We start from the raw sequence: 18,487 nt of genomic DNA on the forward strand, positions 1-18,487 counted from the left end.
ATGCCAGTGGAGAGAAGTACAAAGCGTTCATTTTGATTAACAGTCCACTTCAAGGTTACATAAATGTGAGAGTGCCGCGCGGCAATTATACAGAAAAGAGAAAATAATATAAAGTCTTTGCTAAAAACTATAAGATAGTTACAGTGGAAACATGAATTGTACCAAAATGCTGATTATATTATACAATTTAGGAAGTGTTTATTAAGAAAGTAAGAGGTTAAGTAGGCCAGACATCTTGTTGTTTACTTTAATTTCCTGGAAAACAGGATTGCCTTATCAGATCTCCACGTCTCTTTGTCTGTTAGTTTGGCTGACAGTTTGACAGTGACTTTGCTGTTGAGGAGATGTTCAACAGGAAGTTTGCTTCATCAGCAAAAGGAGGCTGTAAATTGAGCTGAGGGGAACTGTGCTCACCTCGACTTGACCCACTTGTCAATGTCAGTGAATTTGGCTGGTCTTTTTCCCATAATGTTAATGGCAACATAGAAAGTAGTATTCCAGACAGAGTTACTGTTTATATCACCATAGAGATGTAATGTCATGTTGACCAACCATGTGCCTCACAAAAGATCTTAACAGAGAGGAAAAAATAATGAAAACTTATGCATCCTTTTAAAGTTAAAAGATTTAGAGAAATATCCATTGCCACTTATTCTGTTACCCTGAACTTTAGAGTGGTGCAAAGCTTCAGTAGCTGATTTGGTTTGGAGGAGATTTGGCCCAATCTTCAAATCCGAATCAAATTGGGAGACCCATTAAAAGGTGTGAGCTGAATTGAAAGCCTCCAAATCAGTTTGGAGATTTGGATGGTCCTCGCTTGCTGCCTCAGGGAGCTGGACCTGGACTCCATGCTGGTAAGTAGGGATAGGGGGGAGCTGGAGGTGGGGGAGGGGTCCATGGGGGAGCCCCACTGGATCCCCCGCAGCCACCAAGCACCCCCCCCCCACGTGGCCCCAGTGTCCTAGCACTCACTGGGTGCAGAAGTGGCGAATGGGACCTCTGGATGCTTGTGACAAAGCATAACCTCCACCCCCCCGGGGCAGCATAGGGCAGTGGGGATTTTTGCCCCCTGCCTGGCACCTGCGTGGCAGCTGTCGTATTGTTTAGGTGCAGCATGGCTCAGCGGAGCACCACAAGCCTCTGTGTGTTGTTCAGGAACCGGGGCTGCTCAGGATGAGCACTGATAGGCTCTGGGTGACTGCTGGAGCCACCCCAGCTCCAGGACAGCACCCAGTGCCTTCTTGAGCTGCACTGCACCCATGCAATGTGACAGCTACTGTTCCAAAAGAGAAAAAAATGCCTGTGATGTTTTGGGACTTGGGAATCTGAAAGTTTAAAGTATGCTGATGTGATACCTGTGATATATAGATGGTCCTTCGTGTTAGGTAGTAGACATAAATATATATATTTTTAGCCTCTCCCTAGTATTGCTGTGGTTGTTGATGGCATGACGTGGTCAGTCATAGCTCCTGTGCTTTCAGTTTCTGCCCTTTTCCCCACCCCTTTCATCCCTTTAATTTTTCCTTGGAGATAGTATTGGAATAGATTTTTTTTTTTTTTTTTTTTTTTTTAAGCTTGTACCTCTGTGGAAGGGTGGGTTGATGTATTCTGAGCACTTGTCTTTGGGCAGCCAAGTTTTCTCAATGGTTTATCTGACTGAGAAACATGGCTTTTGGACAATAGTGTGTCAATTAACTTGGAGGACATTATTCAGCAGAAAGGCAGTTCTTTGCATTTTGCTTCTTAGATGGTAAATTCTGGGGCAGTAAACATCTTGTTCTGTCTTTGGTACAGCATCAACACAGTGAGGTCTTGGCCTATAGTTAGGGATTTTTGGTGCTGTGGTAATGCAAATGAACTTAAGCAACCAAGGTTTGTGTAGGGTTATTGTGCTAGCATTAACTAACTGTTACACCCTAGTGTGTCTGATTCTCACTTAACTTTGTGTTTTATCCTACTTTTAACAAATTTATACTCGTTGGGCTAAGTCAGAACTGAGAATATAGTAATTACAATCAGGTAAATAATTGTTAGACAATAACTGTTTAGCTTTAAATCTAGATCTAGTCCCTGACTAGTGTGGCCTTGTGTTGATTGATTTCTTTCTATCCAAAAAAGTAGCTTGATAAAGGTATAAACTAGGGATATCAGACTTTTTCAGCCCCACAGGCTGGTCACAGCCCAGATTTAGTATTTAGGGTCAGTGTTAGGCTGGTCCAGGGTGTCACATACAGATGAAGTGTGAGACCCACAGGCTGTATGATGGGGCTCTGTGGACTGCATCTTTGACACCCTTGGTGTAAACCATCCTCTGTTGATTATTATTATTGTTTTTATTGCGTCATTGCATAGAGCCATCCAAGATTTGGGGGCTCTGTTATGTTATGTATTATAGAACGAGAGTAAGAAAAAATTGGGCTATTCATTGGTGCCTGTTTCATTGTGATATTGAAGTATGATTTCTTAAGTACGTAGAGGTGGGCTTGCATTAATTAATTTCATTGTGGAAAGCCCACACTTGGTTACTGTGGTATTAATGGACTGAGAATTGTATTACTTCAAAGAGATATTTACAAGTGACTTGATTGCTAACACCCAAGTTGTTTGTTTGCTGTTGTAATTAGATGGTGCTTTAGGTGGAACTACTGTCTTAACATGCACTTCTTCATATGATGCTGCATAAAATGCCAGTTCATCAAGATGGACGTGTCAGTAATGGGCGGCTTCTTTCTTTCTTTTTTTTTTTTTTTTTTTTAACTTGTAGGTCATATTGTAGAACCAAAGCATTAAAGCAGTATGTATGAATGATAGTTGATGTGGTTTAGTGAATCTGGTATGCATATATTCTGTAGCATTCAAGGGTATGACTCTTTTTAAAATTTTTCCTTTCAATTCATCCCAACAAATATGCCATCTCCTGATGTAAAGGCCAGGCTTGTCTTCAATTGCTCTGAATTCCAACATAGCATCTCTTTTTCATTTTTTGTCTCAAATGAGAGATTTTCTCTACTTAAAAATAAGAAAGGAAAGACTTCAGTGAGAACAGTGTGTGAGTTTGTTCTTGTAATTTGCAAAAAATGAGCATGTCTTTTAAGAATGTCCCTAATTTGATTTTTGATTTTTTTTTCCCCCCTCAATTAGTCTTCTGAGCACTGATCTGATGAGCTATCCAGATATTTGGTTGATTCCTCTAAAATACCATGAATTTGAGTCAAACAAATCCGAAATAAATTTACTGTTATTTTTTTATTGCTTGGAACAAATGTAAAATGCATTTTAAGTTTTTATATTGTTTAAGATGAAGATTATCTCCTTTTTTTAAGACCAGAGTTGCATACTCAGGATGTGCAAAAGAGTAACCCAAAGATGACTTTTTCTAGGAGTGACCTGTATTTCTCAACATTCTTCATTTTTCACTGAATTCAGGTCATTTAGATTTTCCTAGAACACTTTTTGTCTGTATCTTTATCTCTTCCCAAGGTATAAATCTGACTTTATTCCTAGAAGCAGTTTTCACAGATTCAAAATTTACTATGTCAGTAAAGAGAGAGTGATAATTTCTACCCAGAGAAAAAGTATCTGAAATACATGCACATGACCAGTTATGGACTTTTTAATTGCATCCCTCAGCAGAGTAATAAATATGTTTTTCAGTGTACATTTCTGAGGCACTTCTGTAGAGCAAGTGCAGAGCCTTACATGGGAGTACTGAAATGGAAGGGCCTTCCTGGGCCATCAAGTCAAGTCCTCGGTGTTTATAGACAACCAGTTGTTGGAAAGGCTCCATAAAATTGATTTGAACCTTCTTATGCATCATCATCACAAAGTACCCTATTTTAAAATAAAACAACAAGTTACGGTTGGAGGTCGGAGTAGATGAGAGCATGGCTAATGCCTTCCCACTGTGGTGGCAGGAAATTAATTAAGTAACAATATGCTCAAAAGATCCTAGGATGAAGAATCTGTCGTGTGCTACATAAGAAGATACAAAAAAAAAAAAAAGAAAAAAAAAGAAAAACACCCATTCTACCATTCTACCCAGTGCTATAGCAGTGAAGTTTGGCACCCAGGGCAAAGCCTACTGCAGCAGCCTGCCCTCGCTCCGCACACTGATCTGGAGGGTACACCGCCCCCCCCATGCTTGCCTAGGAGTGCATGCAGCAGCAGAAGCCACCCTTCCCCCATCCCTGCGTGTCCCCCTCTCTCCCCCCCACCCAAATCGAGCAACTTGCAGCTCCATCCTGTGCCCCACCCTGGCTGGGCAGCACGTGTTGGTGCTCCTTTGCTTCGGCGCCTGGGGTGGTCTTCCTGCTCACCCCCCCACCACTTGCTTACAGCACTGATTCTACCCATGGTCCATACTAATTTGATCTGGTTTCATGCTGCATGGGTGAGGTATTTATCAAGTACAATAATTTCATCAGGATGTTTGTAGTATTTGTGTTGGTTTTGAATAAAGCCTGAACTCTATTATGCATCAGGTGATTATTTGCAATGCTCAGTTTACTTTCTTTAAAACTACAGGTTTTTTACTGTTGTGATTCAGTTTTCTCTGCAGTCTAAAAGATTCATAAATCAGAAGTAGCTGAACAGTTAAACATGTATTTCTTTTAAAATTCCATGATATTTTGTTCTTAGGTTTCTTAATGCTTGGTTTGGTTTGGCAGTGCTGTAGGTGTCAATGCAGTGTGATCCAAGATTGCAACTGTGTTTATGCTGCAAGTTGCAAAACATTTGAAAATCACTGTAATTTTTTGGCAATTTTGGTGAATATGATTTCAAAGTGGCAAATTTTAGATTTCATCTTGGCATTTTATGGAGCAATGTAGTTAATAGCTTTTTGTGGACAAAGTTTTGACATGCTTCTGCGTATTTCACATGATCTACACACTAGTTGTGTATGTATATGGAATCCATTCTGTGGAATTTTCACCTTCTATAAACTGGTGAGCCATAATCAAAAAGACTCTCAAGTTTTCTGTAAGTTATACATATCTCAACTTTTTTATGTGAAATCCACAGATAGTTGTATGAATTTTGGAAAATATTTACAATTTAGATTTCTTATTTCTCGACATATTCTAGTGCCAAGTGCTTCATCATTACAAAGTCCTATAAGCGCTCAGGCCTATGTTCTGCTGTCTTCCTGTTTTTTATTGTTACAATCAACTGGGTTGGAAAAAAACTAGAGGTGTACCAATAAAGATTTTTTGGGCTGATACCGATGGCCAGTTATTAATGAGCCACATCAGCTGATACCAGTCCAATTGTTGATATGCAGTCCTGGCAGCTTGGAGAGCAGAATCCAGCTAGTAAGTCTGTTGGGGGGAAGGGGCGTGGAGGGAGTAGATCGAGGCTTCCATGGTGAGAGGGGGAAGTGCTATCCAGCTGGGGTGGGGCACAGCACAGGATGGAGCTGCTAGTGATTTGTCCAGGGGACTGGGCTGGTGGGGGGTTGGGGTGGCTCCCACTGCTGCCCTCACCCCCAGGGAAGGCACAAGGGGCATGTGCCCTCTGGATCTGCATGTGGGGCAAGGATAGGCTGCTGCTGCGGGCTCAGGGCCTGGGGCAACGCTGGGCTTTTCCCAGTGGGGGTGGGGGCTGGACCATGGCTGTACTTGGGGCAGGCAGCAGTGGCACTGGGAGGGAGGGTTTGGGGGGGCTATGGCAAATTCTGTGGTGCCTGTAGCCCACCCCATAGCTCCCTCCAGTGCCACTGCTGCCTCCCAGAGCACAACTTCAGCCCAACCCCCCCCCACCAGGAAGAGACCAGCACTGGCCCCAAGTGTGCAGTGGCAGCCTGCCCTTGCCCCTCACACAGATCCAGGGGGCACATGCCCTCCCATGCCTCCCCTGGGGGGGGGGAGTGCTGCGGTGGGAGTTGCCTCCCATCCCTGCACCCCCCAGATAAGCCGCTTGTGGCTCCATCCTGCACCCAGCCCTGCTCCAGCCAGGTAGCACCTGCCTCTGCCCCAGCCCCCTCCATCCCTCACCACGGGGGCCTCAGTCTGCCCTCCCACACCCATTCCTTCTCTCTGCCCTTTCCCCCATAAGACTTACTAGCTGGAGGCTGCTCTCCACACTGCCAGGTTGCATTCCTGGCTCTGTGCATGCTGCAGCTGCTCCAATGTATGCAGCATTTATTGGCAACATTATCAGCCACATCAGCCAAAAAAAGCCAATTACCAGTAATGTCAATTTTCTTTTTATTGGTGCCGATACAATATGGACCAATGTATCGCTGCACCTCTATAAAAAGCCTCCGCAAACCAAATGCTTCTTTTTAATTTTCTGTGCAGGGGGTAGGTTCTTCAAAACTCTGCTTCTTTGGAAACTAAGTATGTAATGCTTCCATTTGCTTCAGTGGGACATAGTTAGACCCATGCTGAGGAACTCTGAAAATCCCATTAATTCGTTTGTTTGTTTGTTTGCTAGTTTTAAGAAAACACATATATTTAGAATGACCTCCCAAGGTAAACTGAAGGTAAAACTAGTCTTGGTAGTAGTCTTGCAATTGCAAATTGAGACATGAACAAAATAATTGAAGTGTAGGGGGTGCGTGCACCCTGAGATTGTCCGTGCACCCCTTGGAAGCACCAGCCTCAAACCTGGAACTGTTGGCGGAAGTGCCGCTGGTTTGGCGACCATGTGCTTTCCCCCTCCCCCGTCAGTGATTGGCCACTAGGGACCCTCCTCCCCTGGGTGGGGGGGATGGACCTGGAGGCAACAGTTGCCCATGAACAAAATAGTGTATTTTCTCACATACAACATGCTCCAGAATATAATTCCAGGAAGAAAAATCAGCATCCTTGCTTGAGACATGCATCCCAGTTTTGGGGGTGAGGGGGTAGGGGTGAAGTGTGTATATATACTAGAAATTATGGTATTGAACCATTTCCTTCCAAACACTAAAGCAAATAATTTTAAATGAAATGGAAATGAATCAAATGCTGGTTTAAGGTAAAACAGACACCCCCCAGTATTCTCTGTAGGCTGGGCGGGGCTCTGCTTCACAACAGGGCTGGCCCCTCCCCTCTGTTCCCTGGGCAGAGCTCTTCCAGCACAGACTTGCAGACTCAGCAGGGTTTGCTGCCTTCCCTGTGCCCCCCTCCCCTCTCACCACTTGCTGCTTAAGCAGGGATTCCTTCCTCCCCTCTCCCACAGCACAGACCATAGCCAGCATGTGATATGCTAGTTAGAGCTGTATAAGGCTCTGGCAGAGACTGCAGATGCAATAGAGTCTGCTGACTTCTCCCTGCCCTACCCTTCCTCAGTGCTCAAGCAGCAAATCCCACCTTCCCTCCTTCCCATCTCCCACAACACTGACCCCAGCCCCATGGACCCTAGGCACGTGTTATGCAAGCTGATGCCAAGAGGGGTGTGTGTGTGTGTGTGTCCAGTTTCATTGGAACAGGCAGGCAGACAGAACAGGGCTTTTGGAGCTAATGAACAGGTCTGCCCCCCCTCCATCCCTTGTCACCCCCCCATAACCTGTTTAAGAAGAGTTTGATGTAATGGGAGAGAGGTACCTCCTGTCTTCTAGCCTGAGCCACTGAATTTCCTCAGTCCAAAGGGATTGTCTATGTGGTTGGAAACCGGTCCAGCCTAGTCAAGCTAGAGTAACCTGCAAAGTTTGAATCAATTCAGGCTCAGGCTTTTTGAATATCTGTCCTTAGCCCAAATGCTTCTCAACTAGTGGGTCATGACCCAAAAGTGGGTTGCAAGAATATTTGAAAGGGTTGTGAGGAAGTCCCAGAAAAACCCGCAAAAGCACAGGTTTCCCCTTGAAGGCTGGCAGCATTCCAGCCTTCAAGAGCTGCTCGGGATGATTGGAGGCAGTGAGTGCATATGCATCTGTGTGTACAGATGGGCCAAGGCCAGGTTGTGGGATCAGCCCCAGCTTCTGGACACAGGTAAGTGTTTGGGGAGTAGAGGATGGTAGTCCAAGGGACTGTCTGGAAGGCTGGGGGGTAGTTCTGTGCGTGTGTGTGTGTGTGCGCGCGCATGCGTGCAGGCCCTGGGAACAGTGACCACACATAGAGCTGTGCCAGGGCAGGGGAGCAATGAGGAGAAGGCTCCTGGCCCTTCAGTGGGGCAAGGAGGTGGGGGCAGTTCGCAGCAGGGAGCTGCGTGCCCGGGCAGGTAGTATGAGGCCAGTGCCCATACACTCAAGGGCCTTCACTTGCTGCTTGTATTCCACCCAAGTGGGACAGGGGCAGATGGGGGGCCTCCTCCAGCAGGGCTGGGGGTGGGGGTTACCAGCATGGCTCGGGGGGGGGGCGTAGGGGCTCTGGCTTAGGGGTGAGGAGTGCCAGCAGGGGACTTTGGGTTGGGATACGGGCAGGGCCAGGTGGCTGTGGGTCAGGACAAGCCATTGATCTTGGCAAATGGGTCCCGGAACAAAAAAGGTTGAGAACCACTGGTATAGACATCTGTCTCCTTTCCCTTTGTGCCACCCTAATAACTGATGTGGTACAAGTATGGAATCTATTTATAACCTTTTTGGAGAGATCTGTCTGCATTTAGAAGATCTCTTCCCACATTTAGTCTCTTCTTGTCCTAGTCCTTGCATAATATTTGTCAAAGCAGTAGCAAATATGTTCAGATGTGAAACAGTGGTCCTGGAGAGGATTTAAAGAAGTAAAGATTTTTGTTTCTTTTTCTGCACTCCCATTACAATTCTTTTTTTAAAGTAATAGAACTCTTTTTTGACATGCAAAGGCTGGAAAAGATCCTACTGCTCGTAAGCTTAGGACAAGGAGAAGTGCTTATCTAACCAAGTAACAGTATCTGTTGATCTTGCTGGGTAGGCAAGAAACCAGAGAGGCCCAGGGATGAACTGATTATTATGCAAACAGTGGCAGCCAGAGTAGCACAGCATGAATCAAGCAAGGAGAATGGGAAAGATAGAGGCCTGAACAGAACATTAAACCTAAATCTAGCTTAACATAAAACCTAAAAGAAAGGTAATAGAAAAAACTTTGGAAGGTTTGTATTATTATGTGACGGGTTTTAGTTTTTGCTAAGCTACAGCACTACTGTTTTTGAGGTTTGGATACTTTCTGTAGCAGGGTCTCAAGCTTTCACGTGGTGTAAGCTCTGTATCCCCATCTGGAGATTCTTATGGGTACTTTACCTTCCTGTTGGTAGTTTCACATTTTCTACCATTTGTGATCATGTAGCTTTAGGAAAATGTGCATGTGTATATTATTGATTCCTAAAGCAATAAGGTCTTGTTTCAAAATGTTGATTACATTGTCGCCTGTGTTTTCATTTAGTCATTTTTTTTCCTGTTGGCTTTGTTTCTTTAACTGGAAATAAGGAGGCAAGATGACTAAACCAGCCAGGTTTCTATAGAGCACAAACTACTTTCTCTATCTGTGATCCTTAGGTTAGGTTGTAGTTATGAATTGCAGTCCAAATATGTTAATTCTGGCACATTTATTTAGATACCACATAAATAAGGAGCTCTAAAACAAATTGGTAAGACCTTCCACATGCACAGTGCCTGATTCTGATCCCACACTAATGTAAATCAAGAAAAACTCTGCTAAAGTCAACAAAGTTAATCAGCATCAAAATCGTATATGGATCAAGTCCACATTTTCCTGTCCTATAATTAATGAATGAAATGAGTGATTCTAACAAATGAGAACAGTGATTCTAACGGCAAATGTGTAGGCTACAACAATTGTGCTCTCATCAGTAACTCACACTGATAAAGAGATCTAGTAAAGTCTGGGACTTCAGGATTGTCCAAACTCCTTTTGAAGAGTACAGTAACGTGGACAAACACTGTTACAGTAATTTGTATCAAATACGCAAAATGTCGCTTCAACTATTTTTAATTATAACCTTAGGGGTTTTCTTCTTGCTTCTGCAGGCTAAGCTCATAGAATGTACCAGGGATCCCTCCATTTTTCTATTAAGTAATCTCATTTGGCTCAATCTCTTTCATTTTATTTTTTTTCATACTTGGAAGTCTCTTTCAGTAGAATCTGTGGAAAAAAAAATCTTTCAGAAAATTTCATGAAAACCTGCCAATTTTTCACATTTGTCTCTTTCTGTTAACAATGGAACTGAAACCACAAGCTGCTTTAGAAGAGGCCGCTATTTTTCACTTTCTCTTCATAGTGCATTGGCTTTTCGGCTAAGTACAGACATTCAAAAAGCCCAAGCTTGCATTGGTTTAATCTTTGCAGGTTAGTCTAACCTGCATAGATTGAACCAATTTGCAAGTGAATAGGCATTCACTTTTGATTCCGGAAATGCAGGGACATGCCTGCAGTGGCTCGGGCTAGAAGCTAGGGGGCACTAAAGCAAGCCTTCCTTTTCCTTTGGCAGCAGCTGCAAGGCTGGAGGGAAGCTGACCGGGGGGAGAGGGAGTGTGGCCAAGCTGTGACAGGCCACTAAGTATGATTAGAGAGGGGCTTAAACCCCCACCCTGGCCTGCAGGGACCCCAGCTGGACACCAGCTTGGACAGCACCTCAGGCAATGGTGGGGAGAGCAGGGCAAGAAGGGGGATTAAACTCTCATGTCCCCCTTTGGTCCCACTAGGACAGGGACCCTAGCTGGGCACACAAGCCCCTGTAGTGGGTGGCTGCCAGGCTCTGGGTCCGCCAGCAACTCTGAGCTGGCCTGGGCAGCTGTGGACACAATGAACTCATCCCACATGGCCGCTCTGCCTGTCAAGGCACCTGCCCGCAGCTGCAGCGGCATTGCCTCTGTGCCACTGCCTGGTCAACCACTGCCCGTGCACACCAGCCTGGGCTGTCATGGAGCTGCAGCCAGTTGGGAAGGGCCCTCCCCCAACATCAGCCCAGGCCAGCTCTGCTATCTGCCAATCTCGCTTGGGGCTAAGTGGGGTCAGCTGTGGGTGCTGCTGAAGGGCATGAAGGGGCTGGGCTGAGCTGCAGGGCAGGACCCTTCCTAGCTGGCTATGGCTCCGTGACAGGTTGGCCCAGCCTGGGCACAGGGAGCTGACACTGGCCCCCTGGGGAGAGGCAGGAAGGAACCCAGGTGTCTGGCTCCCAGCTCCCCCCTGCTCACAGTCTCTTCCCTGGGACAGGCACAGGGAACCGGAAGCAATCTGGGTGCATAGCACCCACAGCTCAAGCCTGAGCTGCGGGTGCTGTGCAGGGCCCTCCCTCTGCGGCCCAGCCCAAGCCAGCCTCTCTGTGCCTGACTTCAGCAGCACCTATAAGCCAGTTCTAGCCCCCCAGCTCCAGCCCCAGGCAAGGCAGGTGGATGGTGGGGCCGTGTGGTGAGAGAGCAGCAGGAGAGGCCCTATGAGGAGAAACCGAGGGACCTGAACCTGTTCAGCCTTGGCAAGAGGAGGCTGAGGGGGGACCTGGTAGCTGCCTACAAACTTATCAGGGGAGATCATCAGCAAATAAGAAGAGCCCTATTCTCTCCAGCACCATCTGGGGTGACGAGAAACAGTGGTAATAAGCTGATGGAGAACAGGTGTAGGTTAGAGATCAGGAGGCAATATTTTACACTTTGGGTGGCCAGAATCTGGAATCAACTTCCTAGGGAAGTGGTCCTTACCCCTACCTTGGGTAGATTCAAAAAAAGGTTAGATGATCACCTGTCTGGGGTCTTGTGAACTCGGCATTCATTCCTGCCTGTGGCAGGGTGTCAGGCTAGATGACCTGTTCAGGTCCCTCCTCAAACTATCCTGGCCAGCGTCTGGCCACACCCCTGCCACTGAAGTGGTGGGAACCCTGACAGGGGCTGCTCCACCCTGGCCAGAAAGACCTTGGCTGATTCCCCTGTGGGGAGAAAAGAGGGAGGGAAGGATAAACCCCTTCCCTGCTGCTTTGCCTTAAGGGGCCATAATGGGCCAGTGTCTGGCCATGGCCCTACCCCTTCTTTGGCAGATGGGTGGGGCCAGCCCTGCTCCCAGGACCACATGGCACAGCCCAGCCCAGGGCTGAAAAGCATGTTGAGATGCTGGGAGACTCTGATTTAACTTAAATCAGGAAGGGGTCTGGGACAGAAGTTCCATATAGCATTTTGACCCAAATCAGTTAAGTCAGATACTACATTCAGCCAGGTTTATCTTAAACCAGTGTGGGCCATTTTGAAACTAGTTTATGTGCACTGAACTCATGTTCTGTTACAGGTTTAACCCAGTTTCTGATCAGTAAAATTGGTTTATGTGTAACTTCTGTCCCTAGCCTTCATGGCATGGGGTAGCACCTTCTTCTATAAGGGCAGCTTGATGAGAGGTGGGAACCATTTTAGAAAGGCACCTTAATGTGGAGAACCATATGGATCAGTTTCTTTAAAAAAAACAAAACAACTGGTGTCATTTCAGATCTTCATTAGTTTCTTAGACAGAAATTCTTTGAATGTTGACAGGTAAACTTTGTTATAAGAAGAAACAGCGAAAATAGAATGGATAGGTAGATTTGACCTGAAATATAAGGTTGATATTTTCATATTTGAAATATTACATGGTAGCACATCTTTTGAACTTGTTTTTATAGTTAAGGGATCCAAATCTCTGGTCATTATTATGACAAACAAAAATAGTTTCATATGTTCAGGGGCCAAAATGGCTTATCAAATAGTTAATGCAATAAGGTCACCACAGTGTACAATTAAGAGGGGTGTGTGTGCGTGTGTTAAGAGGGTGTTTGCATACCTTAATGTTAACTTAAACATTCTTTCTGAATTTCCTGGGTTTATAATTTTTGGGTCATTCAACATTTTTGTAATGATTTTAAACCTTTGAATTACTATAGCTTCACTCCCTTCTTTACTCCTCGGGAATGTAGTAGAACTTTGGTTTAATTTTACAGATTACTCTGCAGTATTGTAACACTTCGTGCTTGCACACTGCTTACATTTTTAAAATGCTATACAAAATTAAGACTTGTAACATTTCTGCAAGATAGGCAAGCGGCATGGACCTCAGAAAAACCAGAGGTGAAGAGAATAAGCAATTTTCCTGTATAGCAGGTCTGTGGCAGAGTAATGACTAAAATTCTGAAGTGCCTGACTTCTCACCTCCAGCCTGCTAGTTTGTGCTGTTCATAATGTTTGCAGTGCTTACATCTAGTAGGAAAAATGGCATTTAATTGTTTTTTTTTTAAGCTGTTTAAAAGTCTCAATTTGGTGTAATTTATTCTCACCTATTAGAATGGTCTGCATTTTAACTAGACATTCTGTTTCAGCAATCCATCAAAAACTGGAAGCAGATGGAACAGAAAAAGTTGAAGGATCCATGACGCAAAAACTGGAGAATGTACTGAACAGTAAGTTTTGTCCTCCCACTAGCAACTATTTACGAGTTTGGACTTTATGAAAAACTTGCATAGATTTCTTGGAATATATTGCACGGTATACAACAGAAAGTTTTGTGCTAGTATTATTTTTGCATAGTGATAATTTTGGGGCCCAATCGTGCACCTTTTGAAGTCGGTGGGAACTTTGCCATGAACTTTGGCTACAAGATCAGATTTATGGTTAACAAAAAGGTCAGGGGCAGGGAAGATGTTAGGGTAAGTTCTGTTGCTTTTTTTAATTCTTAAGGATGAACCTCATTTTTAAGAAGCACAAATTAAATTGGTGTGTAGGAAAACATGTGAAAGGAAGAACAAGAAATAAAAGCTATAATGGAAGAAATGGAGCTGCCACTAGAAATTTTGCATAAATCTGTAAGACTTATTTACAGTGTTGGTATGGTGCTTTTTAGATTACATTGGAACTAATGCCCTCAAGTGCTTCTGAAAAGCCCCTCTCCCCGCCCCCCTCCTCCCCTAACCTGTTTCCCCTGATTCCTTCTCTTATTTGTAAGATTGAATTGGGCAAGATGACTTAAATTTTCCACAGCCTGGTATGTGTTTCATCAGATCACAAAAGTTACATTTTTAATTCTTGGACTTCAGCCAAGATGATTTTACTTTGTTTCATTGTGATTTTTTTCACAGAGGAAGGGATGTTTCCCTTAGTGCTGTATCAATAAGCAGGGAATGACATCCAGATAGCTGACTTGGTGTCAGAAAGTCTGAATGTGCTTTCTGAAATCAGAAAAGTGACATAGAGACAGCTTATTTTTGGTCAGGATACTTCTGATGTATGAATAAACGATGACTGTGTATGTAGCGGGAGGGGGCAGCTTTTCAAAGGACTTCAACCCAGGCTCTGTAAGAGTGCATGCATTCTGTGTACCCGATTGTAGGTGCAGCACTGCATGTTATTTTCTTAGTCATGCAAAACCTAGCATTTCTTTTTAATGTCTTGTGGTGCAGATTCATATTTTTATATAGGCAGATTGGCATGACTAGAATCAAAATGCACATAACAGATTCTTAAATGAAGATTCCCAATATCTTTTATTTCACACAAACCTATGTGTAAGGTCAGTGGTAGCAAGGGGAGCTTGAAATCTATGGAGATAATGCAGTCCATCTCTTGCAAACAAGCTCTTTAGTAGAACTGGTGCCAGGCACTTTCCTCTGCTTTAAGAAGGATTGGCTGTATTTCCATACATGTAGATTTATGTAAGATGTGATAGGAATGTACAGAGATTTGGGGGGAAAAAAAGATAAACAAAGGAGGTTAGGCTAAAAACCTTAATTCCAAAATATCTTTAGTCACTGCTTTGTGAAAGACTCAGTTCTTGACTAATTCTGTCATTCGTGATTTTGTAGGTCAGACTTTGAAAAACAGCCTCAGATTTTTGGGTGCTATTGATAGACAGCAGATGTGTATTAGGAGGCACAATTAGTTGTGGGTTCAGATTACAGAATGTGTATGTCTAATGCCATTTCTCCTATATTTGAATACTGTATATTCAAAAAATTGCCCCTTCTTTTTGTCAAGTTGCTGTTCGTAAAATTGTCTTGGTTAATTGAAACAAAATCTGGTGCTGTGTGTCTTTTTGACATGCTGTTAAATAAGCTATCATATCTACATATAAAAGTCATTGTGCTGTGTAGTCTTAAGAATGATAAAAATGGGAGCTTAAAAGACTTGAGTATATTTTTAAAGTTTTCCTTGTTTTAATGCATGGGGCTTTTGCTGTTTGTTGAGGTGTTTTACTTATGAAAATTTTATTTCCCAGCCTGCCACAGGACTGCTTTTGAGTAGTCAGTACCTTACTTCTAGGTAACAGATGCTTATTACGTACAGAGTGGATGATACGCATTTTTAAAGCATAGGTTCTGTTTATAGGCCCTAAATCTGCTATTCATGGATGCTGATGGTAAACCTCTGTTTTAAGGTTTTAGTTCTATACTTGGTAGTTGAGAAGATAAAGGTTTTGCAAACCCCATCTTTTGGAAAATGCATATATTTGTTTATAATGTGTACTAGCTCTTTGTGTGCATTTTATCTGCATAGCAGTCTACAAAATGCTGGTGTAAAAGGTGAGTCCTCTGGGTCTGAAATGCTAGACCAGTGTATCAGGTGTGATTCAAGATGATGCTTTGCTAACTGGTATTGGAAGACTGTACAAACAGAGCAGTTAACTTTTCAACTCTTTTTTAACTATTGAAATGGAAGACTTTTTTGTATAGGCTAATTAACATAGTGAAAATACTAATTTTGTTTTAAAAATAGGATTAGAGAGAATCCATATAAATGCAAATTTAATAAATTGGGCTGAGTGTAAAATTACCGTGTAGTTGATTTTATTTTTTAAGCAAAGATGAGAGTTACTATACAATTTCTACAGTTCACAGTTACCTTTTTAAAGAAGCATTGTTATTTACAGAGGAAAGAAATTCACTGTGATGACTACCAAAAATAGCAAATTATTTGTCTCTTGGCTGTTAAATGAATGAGTAAGCAAGGTATGAATTAAAATAACAAAAACATTCTTTGTACTAGAAAAAAGTAACCAAACAAGCATTTGTTATAACCCTGGGGAAAAAAATCAAACCCTTAGCCATAGCCTGTACTTAAATATCCCGCTAGCTGTTTTATTGTGGATTTTTTTTTCTTAATGAACATTTTACATTAAATAGCATGTATTAGATGTAGCTATTCTGACAAAACAGTTTTTTACATCAGGACTTCTAAATTTCAGCAGAGTTTAAACATTATTTAGATATAACAATTATTTTACAAAGACTACTTTTAACATGAGCAGGCCACCCACAGTGTTGACTAGAGAAAATGGCATGCAAGCCACCCAGTGAGACTGATGTAATTTTTTCATCTTTGCTTAAAGTATAGTCACTAGACCAGATAATGTAGAGACTTTTTACAGGCAGCGATCAAAAAGGACAAAACAGTTCCACTTTTTTTTTCTTTTGGCTAATTAAGAATAAGTCACAAATCAAAAAATGTGAACTATTTTACATGCCATGTGAATCTTCTTTAGTATAGCTGAAATGCTATTTATTTTGTGTCAGATAAGGCACTTCATTGTAGGATGATATAACTCTATAGTCTTCAAAAATACTCATCATCTTTTATAGTATTAAAATATATAAATTCTTATTCACAAAACATTGTTGCCCAAATCCTGATCCTGCATCTGGTAAAGTCAATAGGAGTTTCATCACTGATTTTAAAGGAAAGAGAATTAAATATAAATAAATACTGGTGTTTTAACTAGCTGTTTCTGAGTAATTTCTTTAATGTACCTATGATTAGTGTTTCTTTTAAATAAGGCATATTAATGTCAAAGATTTACTATCTGTTTTAAAAATCCAACTGGAATTTTAAGAAGAAAAAACCATTTTGCATAAGCTTATAACGGAAGGAAACTCCACAATGTGAACTTTTGAAGCTATAGAATTTAATTAGTATAATTTCGTTATGTTCTTTTCTCAAAAGAAAACATTCTGTGATGATCATATAGCTTAAAAGGCATAGATTAACTGTAAAATTTATATTGGTGGCCAAAACAAACTATAAAATAACCGCAATGAAGTTAAGCACTTGAACCAGGGAAGTGTGGTTGCTCTTAATTGTACAGAGGTCTTACCACATTAAAATACTAGGTGGTCAGCTACGAAATGAGTATTTCAGTAAATTGTAAAGTGTGCTTAATGTAGCTGAGCATAAAATATTAAGTTGATAAAACTAGCAGTAATTGTACAGTATTTTAATATTTTAAATGCCAGTACCATTTGATAAATAACATTAAGATAGAGGAATTTATAGCAGTCTTGACTGCAATGATAACCTACATTATTTTCCTTGCCTTAAAATAGGAGCAAGTAATACTGCAGATACTTTATTCCAAGAAGTATTGGGACGCAAAGACAAGGCTGATTCCACAAGAAATGCGCTCAATGTTCTTCAGCGTTTTAAGTTTCTCTTCAACCTTCCTCTTAATATTGAAAGGAATATTCAAAAGGTATAGCCCTATAAAAAATGTTTTTATTTTGTCAGCTTAAATTGATAGGCAGTATCTGTCATGACAATTTTTCGATGTTCTTTTATTTTAAAGGGCGATTATGATGTGGTTATTAATGACTACGAAAAAGCCAAGTCACTGTTTGGGAAGACTGAGGTTCAAGTGTTCAAAAAATGTAAGATTTGAATTAATTTTTTTCTCTGCTTTTTTTTCTTTTTCTTTTTCTTTCTTTACAGGAAAGGTAAAGAATACGTAGTACTCTCAGAAGCCTTATGTGGGTTTCAGCTTCTGTTTATGTGGAGTCCTCTTTAGAATTTGGAACTATTACTTTAAATAATATTTTTGGCAAGATTTCTGACTGAAAGATGCGTATTACTTTGTAGTATATATAATAGGAGCTTACAGCCAATTTTTTTTAAAGGCTTAGTATTATTAGACATAAAACAGGTTCTATTAACTACAGGATACAGCTTACAGTGTCCTTCTTTGGCATATTTTGTAAAAAGGCTTCAAAGCCAAAGTTTGTATTTTTGTAAAATTATTCTATACAAAACTTTCAGATGTAAATTAGTATAAAAAGACTATGTCCCTCCCTTTCGCACAAGAAGTGATTGTTTGAAATGATTAAGTCTACAAACTTATGCAGAACTGGATCACTGTTAAAAATAAAAATATTTTGACAAGGCCAAGAAATTACCAATTTGAGATTTGAAATGATAAAACAATTTAATCCATGCAGTTAGATCAATGATATGGCAAAAGCAAAATGTTGTCCAATTGAAATACAGCAATGAAGTTGTCAGGGAAATTTTGTTAATGATTGGTAGCAGGAGACATGGCTGCATATATAAAAGACAAGTGGGGCCTTTACAAAAGTGCCAGGGCTGCTCCAGTTATTGCAGCATGGATTGGAGCAAGCTTGATTAATTGAGTATGCTAGAGGGTAGCAATTGCCTCTCTCCAGCAGTCTCCTGTATCAGCATCCCCAAAACTTAAAAATGACTGTGGGAGCAATTGTACTAAAGCTTGTCAAACAAGCTTTAGTTTAATCACTCCCACTGCCATTTTCAAGCGCGGGGATGCTGATGCAGGGGATGCGGCGGTGAGTTATTTAGAGTAGCTCTTGGAGCAGTTCTAATTAAAGCGCCCCTCCCCCCCCCCCG

The 18,487-nt window shown here is 42.0% G+C and overlaps 1 protein-coding gene across 4 annotated transcripts in view; it reads left to right on the top strand.

The window, feature by feature from the left end:
* The window catches only part of EXOC2 (exocyst complex component 2), a 188,585-nt gene that overhangs the window by 54,311 nt on the left and 115,787 nt on the right, over nt 1-18,487 (top strand). For all 4 annotated transcript variants that reach the window (XM_019542506.1, XM_019542496.1, XM_019542514.1 and 1 more), the window contains exons 7-9: nt 13,186-13,266; nt 17,179-17,324; nt 17,418-17,499. In XM_019542506.1, coding sequence (XP_019398051.1) covers nt 13,186-13,266; nt 17,179-17,324; nt 17,418-17,499 — 309 coding nt within the window. The remainder of the gene's footprint in view (nt 1-13,185; nt 13,267-17,178; nt 17,325-17,417; nt 17,500-18,487) is intronic.

This window comes from Crocodylus porosus, unplaced genomic scaffold, assembly GCF_001723895.1.
Source record: "Crocodylus porosus isolate Cpor-Errol unplaced genomic scaffold, CroPor_comp1, whole genome shotgun sequence".
In the NCBI taxonomy this organism is placed as follows: Eukaryota; Metazoa; Chordata; order Crocodylia; family Crocodylidae; genus Crocodylus; species Crocodylus porosus.